The sequence below is a fragment of the Tachypleus tridentatus genome, chromosome 6 (genome assembly GCF_004210375.1).
Source record: "Tachypleus tridentatus isolate NWPU-2018 chromosome 6, ASM421037v1, whole genome shotgun sequence".
NCBI lineage: Eukaryota > Metazoa > Arthropoda > Merostomata > Xiphosura > Limulidae > Tachypleus > Tachypleus tridentatus.
Window position 1 is genome coordinate 154,138,379 of NC_134830.1, and position 19,893 is coordinate 154,158,271.

At 35.6% G+C, this 19,893-nt stretch overlaps 1 protein-coding gene across 1 annotated transcript in view; it reads right to left on the minus strand.

Moving 5' to 3' along the window:
* The window catches only part of LOC143251794 (protein gooseberry-neuro-like), a 49,326-nt gene extending 31,081 nt beyond the window's left edge, over positions 1 to 18,245 (minus strand). The window contains exons 1-2 of the mRNA XM_076503039.1: positions 17,645 to 18,245; positions 2,199 to 2,371 (exon numbers count right to left, since the gene is read on the minus strand). Of these exons, the coding sequence (XP_076359154.1) occupies positions 2,199 to 2,371; positions 17,645 to 17,702 (231 nt within the window). The 5' untranslated portion in view covers positions 17,703 to 18,245. The remainder of the gene's footprint in view (positions 1 to 2,198; positions 2,372 to 17,644) is intronic.
* Positions 18,246 to 19,893: the final 1,648 nt, after the last annotated feature.

Genomic DNA, 19,893 nt, shown 5'->3' on the forward strand with positions numbered 1-19,893 from the left:
TTATGTTGTGAGTACAGGGACAGCCAATCTCAGTTTGTAACACTGTCAAATTTCATGTTGTGAGTACAGGGGCAGCCAATCTCAGTTTGTAACATCGTTAAACTTTATGTTGTGAGTACAGGGACAGCCAATCTCAGTTTGTAACATCGTTAAACTTTATGTTGTGAGTACAGGGGCAGCCAATCTCAGTTTGTAACATCGTTAAACTTTATGTTGTGAGTACAGGGACAGCCAATCTCAGTTTGTAACATCGTTAAACTTTATGCTGTGAGTACAGGGACAGCCAATCTCAGTTTGTAACACTGTTAAATTTCGTATTACAAGTACAGGGACAGTCAATCTCAGTTTGTAGCATCGTTAAATTTTATGTTGTTAGTACAGGGGCAGTCAATCTCAGTTTGTAACATCGTTAAATTTTATGTTGTGAGTACATGGACAGTCAATCTCAGTTTGTAACACTGTTAAATTTCGTATTACAAGTACAGGGACAGTCAATCTCAGTTTGTAGCATCGTTAAATTTTATGTTGTTAGTACATGGACAGTCAATCTCAGTTTGTAACACTGTTAAATTTCGTATTACAAGTACATGGACAGTCAATCTCAGTTTGTAACATTGTTAAATTTTATGTTGTGAGAACATGGACAGTCAATCTCAGTTTGTAGCATCGTTAAATTTTATGTTGTGAGTACATGGACAGTCAATCTCAGTTTGTAACACTGTTAAATTTCGTATTACAAGTACATGGACAGTCAATCTCAGTTTGTAACATTGTTAAATTTTATGTTGTGAGAACATGGACAGTCAATCTCAGTTTGTAACACTGTTAAATTTCGTATTACAAGTACATGGACAGTCAATCTCAGTTTGTAACACTGTTAAATTTCGTATTACAAGTACAAGGACAGTCAATCTCAGTTTGTAACATTGTTAAATTTTATGTTGTGAGTACATGGACAGTCAATCTCAGTTTGTAACATTGTTAAATTTTATGTTGTGAGTACAGGGACAGCCAATCTCAGTTTGTTACACTGTTAAAATTCATATTGTAAGTACAGGGACAGTCAATCTCAGTTTGTAACATTGTTAAATTTCATATTGTAAGTACAGGGGCAGCCAACTTGAGTTTGTAGCTTTGTTACATTTCATGTTGTTAGTACAGGGGCAGCCAATCTCAGTTTGTAACATTGTTAAAATTCATATTGTTAGTACAGGGACAGTCAATCTCAGTTTGTAACATTGTTAAATTTCATATTGTAAGTACAGGGGCAGCCAACTTGAGCTTGTAGCTTTGTTACATTTCATGTTGTTAGTGCAGGGGCAGCCAATCTCAGTTTGTAGCTTTGTTACATTTCATGTTGTGAATACAGGGGCAGCCAATCTCAGTTTGTAGCTTTGTTACATTTCATGTTGTGAATACAGGGGCAGCCAACTTGAGTTTGTAGCTTTGTTACATTTCATGTTGTGAATACAGGGGCAGCCAACCTGAGTTTGTAGCTTTGTTACATTTCATGTTGTGAATACGGGGGCAGCCAATCTCAGTTTGTAACATGGTTTAATTGAAGTGTGTAACTATATTCACAGATTCTCCTCCGTGATTACTATAAATGGTCATCTTATGATAACAGTTAGGCTCTTTAACACTTTCTATCCTGTAGGCTACTGGATTCCCATTGACACAGCGGAATGTCGGTGGACTTTCAACACTAGAAACCACGTTTCGAGACCTGGCACGGGAAGAACCCACATTACGGTTATAGCTTTACGGTTAATTTTCAGAAAACTCAAACATAAACGTCTAGTGGTCGAAATAATTATTTTCTTAGAAAAATTCCCCGATTTTCTTAAGTATATACGTTTATATACCTTGCATATTTAACTAATGTCAATTTCCTTTGGGGGGGGGCGTATTTAATTTTTAACAGCACATAGTGCCTACATATATTTTAGTATTTATAATCACAGCATTAAAGTTGATGTAAATATGTGCTTAAAGTATCTAGCTATTGAAAGAAAAATTCCCAGTTATGTTATTAGTTTTTTTTTAAATTCTGTATTAACTGTTGTACACCAACGCTGATCCAAAAAGAAGATCACTGGCGCTTCTAGTGGCAAAAATCAAATTTAGTTGTTCAGCTAAACTCGAAGAAACGTAAGAAATGAAGTAAATTTATCTAAGGAACTGACACATAAACATACCTGATATCTGTTGAGAATTTTGGACACACATCCATGAGATACTCTCAGCTGACGACTTATTACGCAAGGCCTGATCCCGGCAGCAGCCATTTCAACAATCTTGAGGCGAATGTGATTAGGCAATGGACGACCATTGATGAAGACACCACCTAGCTGGTTCACCCGACCTTGTCCTAGGGGGTCAAACAATGTCAAAAGATTACTAAATTACAATTAGAGTACAATAGGTACTAGTACGCTTGAGTGATTGTATCAGTGAAGTCGTTATTCAGATGTCTACAATGTGTAACAGCGTACCTAACTATTCTCAAAATGTATGTTATCAAACGTAAATAATCACCTGATCGACAGAACGTGAGTGACATTTCAGTTGCAATAAGTTGGTTGACTGAAACTGTCTACACATTTTCTCAGAATATATCAGACTATATCAACACTGTAAACTATTTACTGTATCGTTGATGTCTCCGGGTTTTAGCATAGTAACACTGTAGACTCACCTTTGGTCTACTAGAGGGTGCGATTTCGTAAATCTGAAGTAACATCCAGTGGAGACACAAACTAAGGAGAAAAGATATAATATTACAATTATATGACTCTAATATTACAATCACAACTTGGGAAAATGGGTATTGTTTGAAACTCTTAAGAGTGGCTTGATAGAGCGCTAATCTCACAAACTGAGAGTTAAGGGTTCGAATTCCCGTCACCGAATATGAATGTCTCTTTCAGTCATGGGGCGTTACAAAGTTATGGTCAATCTCACTATTCGTTGATAAAGAGTGGCTGTTGATAAATTCCACCATGTAACAACAAGAGGATATTGAGTTCTAAAAAATTATTAGAGTAAACTATTGGTACATTCCATCATGTAACAACAAACGGATATCGAGGTATAAAGATTGATTATGGTCAAATATTAGTACATTCCACCATGTAACAACAAACGGATATCGAGGTATAAAGATCGATTATAGTCAAATATTAGTACATTCCACCATGTAACAACAAACGGATATCGAGGTATAAAGATTGATTATGGTCAAATATTAGTACATTCCACCATGTAACAACAAACGGATATGGAATTCTAAAGAATGATTACAGACAAATATTGGTACATTCCACCATGTAACAACAAACGGACATCGAGGTATAAAGATTGATTATAGTCAAATATTAGTACATTCCACCATGTAACGGTAAACGGATATCGAGGTATAAAGATTGATTATGGTCAAATATTAGTACATTCCACCACGTAACAACAAACGGATATGGAATTCTAAAGAATGATTACAGACAAATATTGGTACATTCCACCACGTAACAACAAACGGACATCGAGTCTTTTAAATGCTGTTTAGGGTAGTCGGTTACCGTCTTCATTAAACCTTCAAGGTGCACGCTAATGAATTGCAAACTGTGAAACAAAGATATCAAATCATATATTTGAGGCTAAAAGTGTAGCATTATACTGGATCAGCCTAGAAAAGGTGCACACGTTTCTTATACACTCCCGGAACCCTTAAAAGTTGGTTTGTTTATTTGAATTTTGAACAGAACTACTCGAGATATATTTGTACTAGCCGTTCCTAATTTAGCAGAGATAGAATAGAATGAAAGCAGTTAGTCAACATCACCCACTGCCAACTTTTGGGCTATTCTTTTACTAATGAATAATGGAATTGACCGCACATTATAACGCTCCAACGGCTTAAGGGACGAGCATATACGGTGACGGGACTCGAACCGACGAATCATCAGATTACGAGTCGAGTACCCTAACCACCAGGCAATGCCAGACTAAAATGACAGAATCCGGGTTTCGATACCCGTGGTGGACAGAGAATAGATAGCCCATTCTGTGCTTAGGTAACAAACAAAAACTAAGCCTAAATAGTTAAATGATATGATACTGTTTTGTTAATATCCACCCTACAAATCCTAATTCATAAAACTCATAATTATTACATTCCAAACCAAACCTTACTTAACTCGGTTCACGTCATATTCATGAAAACTCGTGGCATAACTAGCCCCTAAACCCCTATTATATTTGTTGTACACCAACTGTGAGAGAGTTCTGGTAGGCATTCGATTATAATAAATATGGTGTGCTTGCATTTTATAAATATCATTCGTAACTTTCACTCTCAAGTTCTTATTCACAGCATGAGAAAACTAAAACTTTATATTGAGTAATATGTATTATATGAGTAGTCGGGTACATTTTTCTTATATTATTGGGTTTATTGCCGAACATGTTATCTCGAAGTGCTGCCAGTTTAGGAGATTCAGGCTAGTTAGTCCTAAATCGACATATTAAAACTAACAATGCCAAGAAACAAACAAACAATCTCTGTAAGTGTTTTTAATTTATTTTTAATCCTAAATGAACACCAAACCAATGAACATTATGTCGAGTTAATTAAATGACTCGGTATGTCGTAAGGGGGTGTTACTGTTTTTACTTAGGGCTTTGTCTTTCAATCATCGTTCTAAAGTTATAGAAGGTTCAAACTTTTTTAAATTCACATCAAGGAAGCCTCAGACTGAAAGAGTGTGAGAACGAACCACTGCCCCAACGTGAACTCCGGTTCTATGCTTTATTAACATACCTAAGCGGCCTCTGTCTTCACTAAAGTATACAGACACAGTTGGAACTGTAAAATAAGAAATTTTCTGAAATTGACTCTTGTACAGATTACACAAAACCCAGCCTTACTCCCACCCCACAAACTTAAAACAGTCACTTATCATTGAACACGTAATGTCTTTATTTGAATGTTCGTTAGGGCTGGGCACTTGATGGGCACCGGTAACGTGTTGAAGTGGAAAAGTCAACGCTTCGGTGTCGAATCCAGTTCAGGTGAGGTTGATTCCACCTATCAGTTGTAAGCATCGTTTACTGTGCTTTGATTTACTAGGGTCCATTCGGTAGTCTTGAAACTATTAGGGTTGGTCCCAAATCTCGGCCATCATTATCTCCAACAGCCGTGAAACGTGTTAGATATATTGAACTCTGTTTTATTGCGTGTTTTCTCTTATCTAGAGTCGTTAAGAAGTCCGGCGTCGGGCGGTGAAACCATCCGCGGGTTTTCGTGCTCCTTGACTGAAGTCATAAAATCGTAACGACAGACCGCCTAGAACAGCAGCTCTGCTAACCACGGTCAAAGGTTGAACAAAGGGTCATTGAGGCCATAAAAATTGATGGCTTCTCAGTTACTAGCTTCGGGCTGCTCTTAAAAGAAACGGCTTTTTTTTTCTCTCTCTCTTTCTGTCCTACACTTAAAACGACTTTGAGACAGATGCCCTTGATTTAAAATAAAAAAAAAGAACGAAGGTAAGACAAGTAATCAAGTTAGCACCACCCTGACACAACTAGATACGTGTTTTGTTTCAAAAACTCGCCTTCTGCTAACCCCACATCATGTGGGAAGTAGAGGGACAGAAACATAGAACCCGTGACAAGCGTTCTGCATTACCTTCCAAAACTGTAAACGATTTCCAAACAGGGATACGTTAGGAAAACTTTTCAGTTTGTCCCGTGACACATCCTAGACCGGGTTGTGCTCGAGAAACTTTTAAAATAGTCTCTTGTTATATACTAAACAGGAATACATTCGAATATACCCTGAACAGGAATATGTTCAAGAAACCTTTAAGTAACCGCTTAATATACCCCTGACAGATATATATTCGAAAAATGTTTAAAATTGTCCCATGATATACCATGAACTGGGATTTGTTCGAAATAAACCATAGAGTTCGTTTCCTGACACACCCTAGCCACGGATATTTCGATAAACTTTCCAAATTATCCCCTGATATCTCACAATCTATACATTTGAGACACTTGATTGTTAACCAATCGAACAGATAACATCATTTAGTTAAATCTTTTTGCACACTGAACTCTGATCCATACGATTTTAAACTTGTGTTACCAGTTTCCGTAAGAACTTTCACAGTGAAGCTAATGTGAAACAGCGCACAAACAACTTTAATTCGTATTTCTGTACTCGGGAAAATAAGTGAAAAATGTATTCTAATATCCTTTCAGTTACCGTATGGCACTACTTGTCTCTGACCTTTAAATTATCGCAGATTTTTATGTTTAAGCTGAAATAAAGATTTGTAAATTAACAAACATTATGTTCTAAAGTGTGTTGTTTTCTTCTCGGAAAATCCAATTACTTCTTCAATATTCATTGCAAGTTACACTAATAGCCGAGGACTGAAAACATGGCTGACGATAACACCTGGTCAGTACAGCTACTACACGTGCTACAGAATTAACCCTTAGTGACCATCATCAACTGATGTTGCTATCTACAACATTCCCGCTACTTAAGGGTTACGAAACTTAAACCGTGCGGCTTATCCTAATATCGTATATTATATAGCGCAATATATTATTCTTGAAACTTGGTAAACGTCAATATAAAAACAATCCATTAACTTAAGCATGTTTGTAAACATTCGTGAAAAATATAACCAACAAAAACACCTTTATCAAGAACTCCAAGTTTTAGAGAAGCTTGGACATAATAGCACGTCCGATGAAACGAAAAAAAATGTCTGTCTGGTGAGAACTTCTTCGTTGTTTTATTTTTTGTCTAGTCGGTATTTTTCAAAACAAACCTGCTCAACTCCGCCCCTAAGATTTAAGTCTAATGAAAAGACTATATAACTAGAATTTTGGCCATAAAATGTGCCATAAAACGTTTTATTTTGTCTTCAAACTGGACTTAACTTTTATTGTTATATGAGAACAAGCTTTACTACTGTACAGTTTATGGTTCTTTGGCTGTTATGTTCTGTTTAATCAGGTTAATTAATCATTACTTTCTACAATGGAAAAACAGCAAAAACGTTATTCCGCAGTGGAGTTTCAAAAGCTGCCTCGATCAAACGAAGAATACCTGATGGTCTGACGTATCTACCTAGCTCTAAACATATTTACCTACATAGATCCCATAAATATCTTCGCAAATACCTCTGCTGTACATACATGTTTATAACGACCTAGCTTGGACTTGCCTCTAACAAAGCAAAGCACGAAATACTCATGACTCAAAGACGGCCCCCATAAAACTGTCAATTGCAGTCGCCTGGAAGAAGTACCCCAGAGGACGCCACAGGCGTGATAATGGGTTACCAATGCGACATTAGCAATCAGCAATAAAGCCATCACTAGGCCATTAACGGACTTAGCCTTGGCATGGTAAGTTCTTCAGTTGTTCTCCATACACGCCCCTAACAGGTGTTCCACCCCCTATCTGGTTCCATGTAGAGATTACCTGCATTAGAGTGGTGTCTCCACTTCATTAAGGACATAATTGTCAGCTTTAAAACAGAAAATAAAGCAGGCCTGTTAACAGGTATGAAATGTTTGGCCTGTTTTCTCTGTATAGGTGGTTAATTATACGTAGTTGTCTAATATTGTATGGTGGCTTAGTTTGTGATACGCATGCTATTGCATAAATGGGTAAGCGATTTTTTACCTTTAAAAATGCTTTGGAACCACACATGTATGTAAATAGAATGAATGTGTGCAACCCATAACGATGCGTTTCTTACTTGTCCTATAATTACGTAAACGTCCAGTCCTGTATCGTGTTAAGTCTATAATTAGATAATTTCAGGTCCTGTATCTTGTTAGTCATATAACTAGGTGATTCCTGGTCCTGTATCTTGTTTGTCCTATAACTAGATAACTTCTGGTCCTGTATCTGGTTAGTCCTATAATTATGTAAATTCTGGTCCTGTATCTTGTTAGTCCAATAACTAGGTGACTTCTGATCCTGTAATTAGGTGGCTTCTGGTCCTGTACATTGTTAGTCCTTTAACAAGGTGACTTCTGGTCCTGTATCTTGTTAATCCTATAACTAGGTGACTTCTGGTCCTGTATCTTGTTAGTCCTATAACTAGGTGACTTTTGGTCCTGTATCTTGTTAGTCCTATAACTAGGTGACTTCTGGTCCTATATCTTGTTAGTCCAATAACTAGGTGACTTCTGGTCCTGTATCTTGTTAGTCCTATAACTAGGTGACTTCTGGTCCTGTATCTTGTTAGTCCTATAACTAGGTGACTTCTGGTCCTGTATCTTGTTAGTCCTATAACTAGGTGACGTCTGGTCCTGTATCTTGTTAGTCCTATAACTAGGTGACTTCTGGTCCTGTATCTTGTTAGTCCTATAACTAGGTGACGTCTGGTCCTGTATCTTGTTAGTCCTATAACTAGGTGACTTCTGGTCCTGTATCTTGTTAGTCCTATAACTAGGTGACTTCTGGTCGTAGCAGACAACTAATCTAAGTGATTAGAAGTGGTCTTTTTGGAAATAGCTACGGGGCTGACCTCTGCTGAAACCATACAGCGTTCGGTTTGTCATTTAACCACTCACGGTATGTTATTAACTATCACAATACCAAACAAACAGCAACGAACTTAGGTGACCGTCTGTGTGCAAGTGACACAGGTTTTGTGTGTGTGAATATGACACGGTTTTTTGTACAAATTGTGTTTAACTATAAGTAATTAACAAAATCAAGGCTTGGGATGTAATCTCCGTCATGTTATACGCTTAACATTGGCTCTGAAAATAAAAAAAATTGCACACCATGGTGTACTTTAATCTCAGAATAGTCACCTACTAACAACGTCTCAAATTGCGATATAAAACGATTCACTTGTGTCTTTGGTGTTTCTTTACAAACACGAAAATCGTGTTATTCTTGGAAGAGACACGAATTAAAATAAAAAAGAATACTTCCTGTCTCGTTATACTTTTTAATACTAAATTAAAATGGGTTCTTAGAATCTCATGGTTATTCGACAAATCCTATGAACCATCATTCACGTACGATTATATACCAACAATTTCAACATCATATATTAGTATCATAAGTAAGATAACTACAATAGAGAATTTTATCAAGAAGAAATGAGCCGACTGCAGCAAAACGGGTTCCACGTAATAGATAAGGAAAAAACTATAAAAAACAGTTTTAAAAGCTCGCTTGATCTGTATAACTGCGCATGCGTAGTGTATACAACCATTCATGTTATCTTTCAAGATAAACGTTTGATTAAGGAAATATAAAAACACACAGAGCAACGAATTTTCAGGAAACATCAAACAGCATTGTCGTTAAAACAGTATGAATATACAATCTCACTTCTAAGTACGTTGTAACCAGGTAACAATGCAACCACTGTGTACGCTGTTAAATTCACCTGTAATAAATAAATAAACAAAACAAAAAACACATTCTGCCTTTAACTACTAATATCTATAAATTTACTTCGATTTCTGTTCAGTTCAGACTGTGGTGTCCCGGTACATGTCGGACTTGAGCCTCTAACCAGTAAGATAAATAAAAAGTTCTTCAACTTGTGACTGAAACAAATTGTCAACTAAGTTAAATGACTCAAAACCCAACAGATAGATGACTCTCTTAATCTATATCCAAAGTTACCGGTTACGTTATAACCATGTTTGAAGAATATTAAATACATATACTATGTTGTGTGGTTTAATTTAAATATACAATTCTTTTCAATAAAGTTAGACAATGAAAAAAACAAATGAATAACAATGTCTGTTTACACTATTACTGAATGGACTTTTTGCAACATTTTGGCCTTAGGCCTAATCCGGGCAAGAAACAAGGTACAATTTTATAAGTTAAATAAGTTCGTTCCACTCGAATGATTAGTAATCCAAAGAAAATGTCACTCATCTTTTTTTATTAAAGTTTCATGTTTTAGCCTCGAGCGCATTACGCTCAATTTTAATAAACGGGTGAAATTAAAACATCAAAAGTTTAAATTTCATTGTTCGTACTACAGGATTATATATATTAACTGTACGTATTTAAACTTTAAGTACAAGTAATCGCATTTGTTCTCATCTGGTGTAACTTTTAAACCGTTAGGCCTAAGTGACACTATTTTCAAATGTGCCAATGATATACTGTACGAGTGTGTGCCCGTTATATCATATCATACCAAACATTACAATTTAAAACAACTGTACATAAACTCGGTATATAGTCAGTAAATCTGTAATAAACAAATATTTACGAGTTTAAATAAGAAGAACTGATGATTTAGATAAGAGAAACAAACCAGTAAAATTTTGGGGGGAATGGCGACGTTTATCAGGGATGAAAGAAGAAGTTTCGAATACAACAACGCGCTCGTAAAAGAAATCCAGTCTGGTGCTAAAAGGCACCCGCGACCTATTGGGCAGACAGGACCGAGGAACTGAACATTTGGTAACGGACTGGTGAAGAGATGCATTCGACTCGCAATCTGCAGGTCACGGGTTCGAATCCCATAACAGAAAATGCTCTTTTCTTTTAGCTAGGGGGAGGCTATAATCAGTCACATCTTTCGTTGGTAAGGGGTTGTAGCCCAAGAATTGGCGGCGAACAGTGTCAAGCAGTTGCCTTCTTTCTAGTCTATTATTTCAAAATTACTAGCGGATAGTTCTCGAATTACTTTGCCCGAGATTCAATAAAGAAATAAACCTTTTAAGTAAGAAACGTCTGGTAGACGATTTGTAGATTTATCACAGCAGTGGCTAGACTTAGTTGTTAGCCCTTAGACGGTGTAAATTTTGAGCTACCTTCCCGACACAAATTATGAGATTATATACGGTAGAATGTTGGTATCTGTGCGGTTTATAGTTTAATGAGCTCTCTCATGGACCCCTGTGTACTGCACAGTCTGCATGTCAATATTCAAATAACACACTAAAACTCTGAAGTTAAGGCAAATTAATTCTCGAATTGTTTAATACCATGCGCACATTCATCAATCATCACACGGAAAACAGTCAGTAAATCTACGGAAAATAGTCGGTGAATCAACGGAAAACGGTCGATGAGTCTACGACGGTAGTTGATGAATTTGCGATTTCTCTTTTTACACTATAAATAAAATATCGCGAAAGTTTTCATTAGGATTCTAGACGCTAAGAGTAGTTAAGCACAAAAATATCCAATGGGCTACCTGTGCTCTGTCCAGCACAGGCATCGAAACCCGGTTTCTAGCGGTGTAAGTCCATAGGGATGCTACTGTGTGGCTTAACGCTAAGAAATCTAGAATCAATTTACATTCGACTAATTTATTTGTTTATATTACCTAAGGGGTTTCGAGTCCGTTTTACTTAACCATACAGTAACCTAAATTAATTCAGGTATGTGAATAATGTTATGACATTTCGTCGAATTCATTACAGCTATACAGCGAAACGACAGAATATTTCTTTATGACAAGAACGTAAACTCTGTAACCGACTTGTATCTGAGAACAACAGAATCTTGTTCTACATCTATAATAGTTTTTTGTCACCCAGTCAAGCCGCCTCATAACTTATATTTTCAACACTTTGTTTGTTTGTTTTTCACTTTTGGCGAAAAACTGCTCATTAAGCTACCTGCATCGTGTCCATTTATAGATATCGAACCACAAATTGGAGCGCGAAGTGCCTTTAAGTTTGTCGGTGAGCTGTTGAATGTATGTGCGTGTGTGTGAGGGGGACCATCTACATTTGTCAAGGAACCCGTAGTATACTTTACGGAAAGAAATATTCGTGTTTTGTTTTCTTGCCCTTAATTTTGAACTAAAAGTCTAGAGGAAAGGCAGCAAATCAACAACACTCACCGCCAACTCTTGGGCTACTCTAAATGATTAACGAGAGTTGGCTTTCACTCTTATAATGCACCCACGGCCTTCGCGATAACAGGTCGTGAAACACGAACCTTTGGATTCATTGTCCGGACAATAGGGAAAGCTCAAGACCCAATATGAAATGGAATAATAATAATAATAATAATAATAATAAAAAATAATGGAATAAATCAAATAACGTTATCAACTTGTGAAGGTCAAAAAGTTTGTTACCTTTTAAATAAACAAATCTTGGCTGAACATCTTTCTCTGAATTATAATTGAATAATTACTCCAATAACATGTAATAGCAAATTATTTATTGTGAGGAACTAAAACCAAACATTGTCGTCCAATCGAGAAAAATATCCGTGACGAATATCGACATATCAACACGTTAATACCTTATATTGGGTTTGATATTTATTAATCTATTTATTTACATAGGTTCACAAGAGAACCTTTGGCTTCGTTAGTTTTAACAGTTTCTTCGATGGAGACTTTTCAGTTTGTAATTAAAAAAAAAGGAAGGAAACGTTTATTACAGCTCCACCTATTATAAATCTTCATCATTACAACGTAATAGATCCACGATTTTATCTAAGGCAGTAACAACAAATCAAAAGCTAATCCTAAAATAATGTTTTTAATTGTACTGTTATAAACAATACTCAGTAATGTTTTTTCTCTGTCTACATCTTTTTAACAAAGAAAAACGATTAAAATATCCATAATATTAATTACATCATAAAAAGAAAACACTAAATACACACGTTTGTCCTTTCTTTAGCAATTAAGAAAAGGCAGGGTTGAAACTGATGCGTGTGTTCTAATAAAGTCATAACACCTGTGGTTCTACACTTTGTGGGTCCACAGCTAGCAATAACTGTTGTAAACTTTCTTGTTCCTCTGATTTTTAGCGCAAGGCAAAGTACACAAATAAGCTGTTTACGTTTCATTTGGTATGGGAATCAAACTCTTAGTGGAGTTATACCCATTAAAAATAACAACACAGTTACTACAGTCGGGGGTGGGTGGGGTGAAGAACTACGGGCAAAATATATTAACGTTTGTTTTTTTTTTACTTCTTTTACTTTCACACTGATTTTATGTCCATCATATTTGTTTGTTGTTAAGCCTAAAGTTGCACAACGATCTGTTTCTGATGTGCTAACCACAGGTATCGAAATTCGATTTTGAGCGTCATAAGTCCAAATATTTATCGCAAACCCAATGGACACCAATAATGACTGAAGTACGATAAACCTGGACCTAATGAGTTCGGCTATGTAATTGGTTAAAGTACTTTATCTCACAACATTCGGTATTGGTTAACGGATCAGAACCAAAGTTATCGCACGTGTGGTGAGGATCACTAAAATAAGCCTAATAAAGACAAAACTGTCATTGACTGTTATTAGACTGACCGTTACGACAACAGGCGTGTTGTGACAACATTTCTGACACACGTAAAACAAGTTGAAAATAAAAATCTTGAAGGACAATGAAATGTTCGTATCTTTTAAACGAACAGTTTGAAAACTGTCATTCACATATTTGATTGAGAACAGCCCTCTGTATAGTATTTACTGAGAACAGCCCTCAATATTTACAACAGTTTAACTCGTCACAAAATGTGTAAAAAATGTCCAAAGAAGATCTTTTGACACACATACCACTAATCGTATGCTATAACCACTACAAAGATACCACTCACGAACCCCAGCCAGTCAAAGTCCATGAATACGTAAAATACGATGTGAGAAATGTTCGTTTCACAACTTTTAGGGGGGGGGTGTACATGAAGTTCGGGGTGTTCCTTTCTTACACCCTCCGTATCTGTCAACAGTTTCATCTACAAGGAGGTGCAATAACACGTTCATATGATCTATAATAATGAACGAAGGTTTATTGACTATATTTTTGAAAGCGAGCATGCAGAAGCATACGATTAAACAGATGAGAAAAGTGAATGATTAGAAAGACCAAAAAAAGCGCTTCCTTATTGTTAACATTACTGTATACTGTTGTTATTACATACATAATAATGGTAAGATATCCACATTACTATATACTATTGTTATTATATACATAATAATGGTAAGATATCCACATTACTATATACTGTTGTTATTATATACATAATAATGGTAAGATATCCACACTACTATATACTGTTGTTATTATATACATAATAATGGTAAAATATCCACATTACTATATACTGTTGTTATTATATACATAATAATGGTAAGATATCCACATTACTATATACTGTTGTTATTATATACATAATAATGGTAAGATATCCACATTACTATATACTGTTGTTATTATATACATAATAATGGTAAGATATCCACATTACTATATACTGTTGTTATTATATACATAATAATGGTAAGATATCCACATTACTATATACTGTTGTTATTATATACATAATAATGGTAAGATATCCACATTACTATATACTGTTGTTATTATATACATAATAATGGTAAGATATCCACATTACTATATACTGTTGTTATTATATACATAATAATGGTAAGATATCCACATTACTATATACTGTTGCTATTATATACATAATAATGGTAAGATATCCACATTACTATATACTGTTGTTATTATATACATAATAATGGTAAGATATCCACATTGTTATATACTGTTGTTATTATATACATAATAATGGTAAGATATCCACATTACTATATACTGTTGTTATTATATACATAATAATGGTAAGATATCCACATTACTATATACTGTTGTTATTATATACATAATAATGGTAAGATATCCACATTACTATATACTGTTGTTATTATATACATAATAATGGTAAGATATCCACATTACTATATACTGTTGCTATTATATACATATTAATGGTAAGATATCCACATTGTTATATACTGTTGTTATTATATACATAATAATGGTAAGATATCTACATTGTTATATATTGTTGTTATTATATACATAATAATGGTAAGATATCCACATTGTTATATATTGTTGTTCTTTTATACATAATAATGGTAAGATATCCACATTACTATATACTGTTGTTATTATATACATAATAATGGTAAGATATCCACATTGTTATATACTGTTGTTATTATATACATAATAATGGTAAGATATCCACATTGTTAGACATTGTTGTTATTATATACATAATAATGGTAAGATATCCACATTGTAATATACTGTTGTTATTATATACATAATAATGGTATGATATCCACATTGTTATATATTGTTGTTATTATATACATAATAATGGTAAGATTATCCACATTGTTATATATTGTTGTTATTATATACATAATAATGGTAAGATATCCACATTGTTATATACTGTTGTTATTATATACATAATAATGGTATGATATCCACATTGTTATATACTGTTGTTATTATATACATAATAATGGTAAGATATCCACATTGTTATATACTGTTGTTATTATATACATAATAATGGTAAGATATCCACATTACTATATACTGTTGTTATTATATACATAATAATGGTAAGATATCCACATTACTATATACTGTTGTTATTATATACATAATAATGGTATGATATCCACATTGTTAGATATTGTTGTTATTATATACATAATAATGGTAAGATATCCACATTGTTATATACTGTTGTTATTATATACATAATAATGGTATGATATCCACATTGTTATATAGTGTTGATATTATATACATAATAATGGTAAGATATTCACATTGTTATATACTGTTGTTATTATATACATAATTGTCCTCAAGGGTAGAAAAACATGCCAAGATAAGTGGGTTGGCTATCCCGACAACTTTACTCTCTGTATAGACCGTAATAACGGAGAATATAACAGAAGTGCGAAACCCACTGTCTAAATATCAACTGCAGAACACCAGAGCAGCAATATGATCCTAGTCCGCGACAGTAACTAGTTCTCTCTCTCTTTTTTACAATTGTCTACATGTATAAGGCTACACTGTGCTAGATAAATCTTCACTAAAGTAATGTTTTAATGTTTCAAATTGTCTAAATATCGACTGCAGAACACCACAGTAGCAACACGATCTGAGTCCGCGACAGTAACTAGCATTTTTTTTTACAATTGTCTACATGAATAAGGCTACACTGTGCTAGATAAATCTTCACTAAAATAATGTTTTATTGTTTCAAATTAATTAGCCTCATCTGTACTTGAAAAATCCTTTCGACCATTACACTTGATCATGTTCCTTTCTCCTTAACTGTTGGTTTTTCCCTAAAACCGACTAGTAAAGAAACACACTCTCTATCTATACATTGCGTGTCGAAAACATATAACATTGTAAAGTTAGCCCCTTCCCCTCTAAGCCCCTCTATTACAGAAGACGGAGAACGTCGCTTGTATCTCGGACTAATTTGCCGTCACGCGGTAGTTGAAAGTCAAAACAAAAGGGAAGCAAGTCTAGCTTGGATCGGTGCCACTGTCTCCTGTAATTTACATGTTCCGATAACACATTTAATTATTTTATGAAGCACACCGCTAAACCAACTCATTTCATTACTGGAATCGCAAACCTTATCTGCGTTTATAAGTGTTACCAAAACAACTATTGTTTTTATTACGTTTCCGAAACGTTTTACTAACATACCAAAACATGCTCGTCTTTTCAGCCGTGTATGCGTTATAATGTTACGGTCAGTCACACTATTCGTTGGTAAAACAGTAGCCCAAGAATTGGCGGTGGGTGGTGATGACTAGCTGCCTTCACTCTAGTCTTACACTGTTAACTTAGGGACGGTTAGCGCAGATAGCCTTCGTGTAGCTTTGTGCGAAATTCAAAACAAACCAAACAAACGTTTTACTAAACTATCAAATTCACTTCGGCGAAAGAGAAAGACAGTAAAACATGAATGTTATTATAATACTTAAATTAAATAAAGATAAATAAATAAAAATCTACTTTAAATCTAGCTTGTCGTCTTTAAGAAAGATCAGTGATTTTAGTAAGCTAATCTTATCATCTGTTATATTTCTTACAAAGTTGTGTTTTCATAAGCAAACACTATAGTCATGTTAACCTGATTTAAAAAAACAAATTTCGTTTATCGCTTAAGCAAACAGAAGATTAGATAGATCTCTGACGTCCGATACATATAACTCTTCTGAGGTAAAAATGAGTGAAAAAAAAAACAATACAAAACAACTACAATGTCCAACAAGTGACCTATGACCACTCTACGACATTCAACTGTTTATCTGGTCATTTACTACAAAACTGTCAGTGATACCTTTCTTTTCAACATACAAGATCTCACCCAAGCAGCGTACAGTTTTTTACCCCCAGGGAAGTAGTGTGGGGGTGAGGGTAGAAAAGAAACCTATGGAACCTGGGTGAGTTCCAGATTTTTTAAACTGCGGCTGAGAATGTAAAATAAATTTAAATTCATATTTCGCATTATATAAATTATAATTAATAATATAAAAATGTATTTATAGGGGACCTTAGGAACCCCCCTTTTTTCCGATGAAGGCCTTCGGGGATTCGAATTGGGTTTCAGTGTGTTAGATGTATTGACAATCTAATGGTATAACTTGCCACTCGTCTCTTAAATATTACATTTCATAACAGCGAGTTTTAATTCGAGTTATTTCAAATTTAAATGAGCTACTAAAACTCTACGTTTTCCTCTTGTTTGGGCCAGTAAGTAATGCATATTCGTTTCTTCAGATAACTAAACTTACCCTGAAACGGGTAGCCTGCGAACAAGGGTCTGATATTCAAGGCACTTGACATCGACATTCCTGTACCGGGTTGCAGTGGCCACGGTCGGCACGTCCCGCCGGCGGGAGCAGGGTTCCAGTCGTTGACAGACACGGCGACTTCCGTTGAATGTCCGTGAAAGGGTTTACTCTTCCCGAGTCGAATCGTCCGCTGGTCAAAAAATTTCTTGAGATAAAAGCACTTAATGACGGAACGTAAGTCAGGTTGAAACTAAAGGCTTGTCTTCGACGTGTAGGTCAGTGAAAACTCTGCTACTGAATGAGAAATGTTATATTAAACGTAGCATTTGAGAATTGGTTAATAATGCAAGAATGAAAGAACTGTTTAGGGGAGAACAGTTACGAGCGACCGAAACTTAACGTTCATACACGAACTTGTGTGGATTTTAATGCGAAATATTAGCGTGAAGTAGGGATATTTAGGTTTTCTTCACGCTCCAATAACGAGCCGGACTCTCCTTCGTTCTAGTGCACAAACACTGTGTACCTTTCGGACTTGACACGCACTTCAAATATCACACAGCTAGCTCGTAGTGCGTTGTTGTGCAAGCACGTCTTGCGGTGGGCTGGGCACTCATTTCTCCTGATGTATAGCCAGCGCTTATTGGTTAGAATACGAAACGTTGCTCCGGTGGATCATGCCCTCAGCGCCATACATCACGAGTGACGTAAGAGCTCGTTGGATTACTTTTTTGTTTGTCGCGAAATATTACTCGTTGATATTGACAGGAGGAGACAGACTGAGTCACCTTTAAGAAAAACACTCAGTGGTTCATGGAGAGTAGGACGTCACTGTATTATATGACGTCACTGAACCCTGTTAGTGACTGATACAACATTCAGTTAAAAAAAATATAAAAGAAGTGCACTTTGACATCAAACATTTCAGACAAAGACAAACTTCGAAATAACTGGTCATCGAAAAGTGATCATTTTGGAGTTGGAGCCTCTCCGTAAAACTGCAGGACTCTGACTGGTCACTATGAGCATACAAAATGAACTCTTTACCTGTACCGAAAGTAACGAATTTGTAAATAATTTTTTATGTTTCTTCGTTGCTCGTGACAACTGAAACTAAAGGATAACAGATATATTATGAGCGCGTTATAGGCAGTATAGTCATCGTCACTCCCCTCATAAAATAGCACACTAGCCCGGTGCAAGTAGATCACTGGATGCGTTCCTTTTGGTTTTGTTTCCATTCCACACTGAAAAAAACAACAAAAAACTGATCACCACATAACTTATATACAGCCATATAAAACAAGTAATGTCGAAATAGATTAAATCACCGGCAATGTCAAACTTGATACGGTGCTATCGACCACGATATGAGATTGGTTGCATTACGTTTATATACGTAACACCGAGTGTATGTTTCAATAGAGATAAACTTATCGAAAAAAAAATTCACACCAAACGCCAGTTATCTTACTTTCTTTATTTCGTTTTATTAAAGAAATTAATTAATTAATTTAAAGTAATTCTCTCGACCGTGATTTTTAGTCTGCGGGGACCTTATTTTAATCAGTTTACGTTAGAAACGAAGTTCATTGTTTTGTAATATTCGAATCACCAGCACTAAGTCCTACATGAGTTGGTTTTTTTACACCAAGTCTTCAAGTCGGTAATGAAAGACAATTGCTAGGATAAGTTTTGTTGAAGCATAGGGTGGGTGTGGCCCACTAAAACTGCTAAATGTTTTGTTTGTTTGTTTGTTTTGAATTTCGCGTAAAGCTACATGAGGGCTATCTGCGCTATCCGTCCCTAATTTTGCAGTGTAAGACTAGAGGAAAGGCAGCTAGTCATCACCACCCACCGCCAACTCTTGGGGTACTCTTTTACCAACGAATAGTGGGATTGACCATCGCATTATAACGCTCCCACAGCTAAAAGGGCGAGCATGTTTGGCGCGACGGGGATGCAAACTCGCGACCCTCGGACTACGAGTCACACGCCTTAACCCACCTGGCCAAGCCGGGCCACTGCTAAGTGTAACATTCAGTTCATAATGTTAATGATATGTTTGTTGTTAAGCTCAGTGCTACAAAACGAGCTATCTATTCTGTACCTGCTACAGGTATCGAAATCCGGTTTTCAGTGTTTATAAAGTTTTGAGACTTACATCTGAACCACTGAGAGGGAGAATTGTCGTGAAAAAGTGCTCTGCACTTTGGAGTTTTGAATGCGTTATAGGAGTGAGGTAAAAT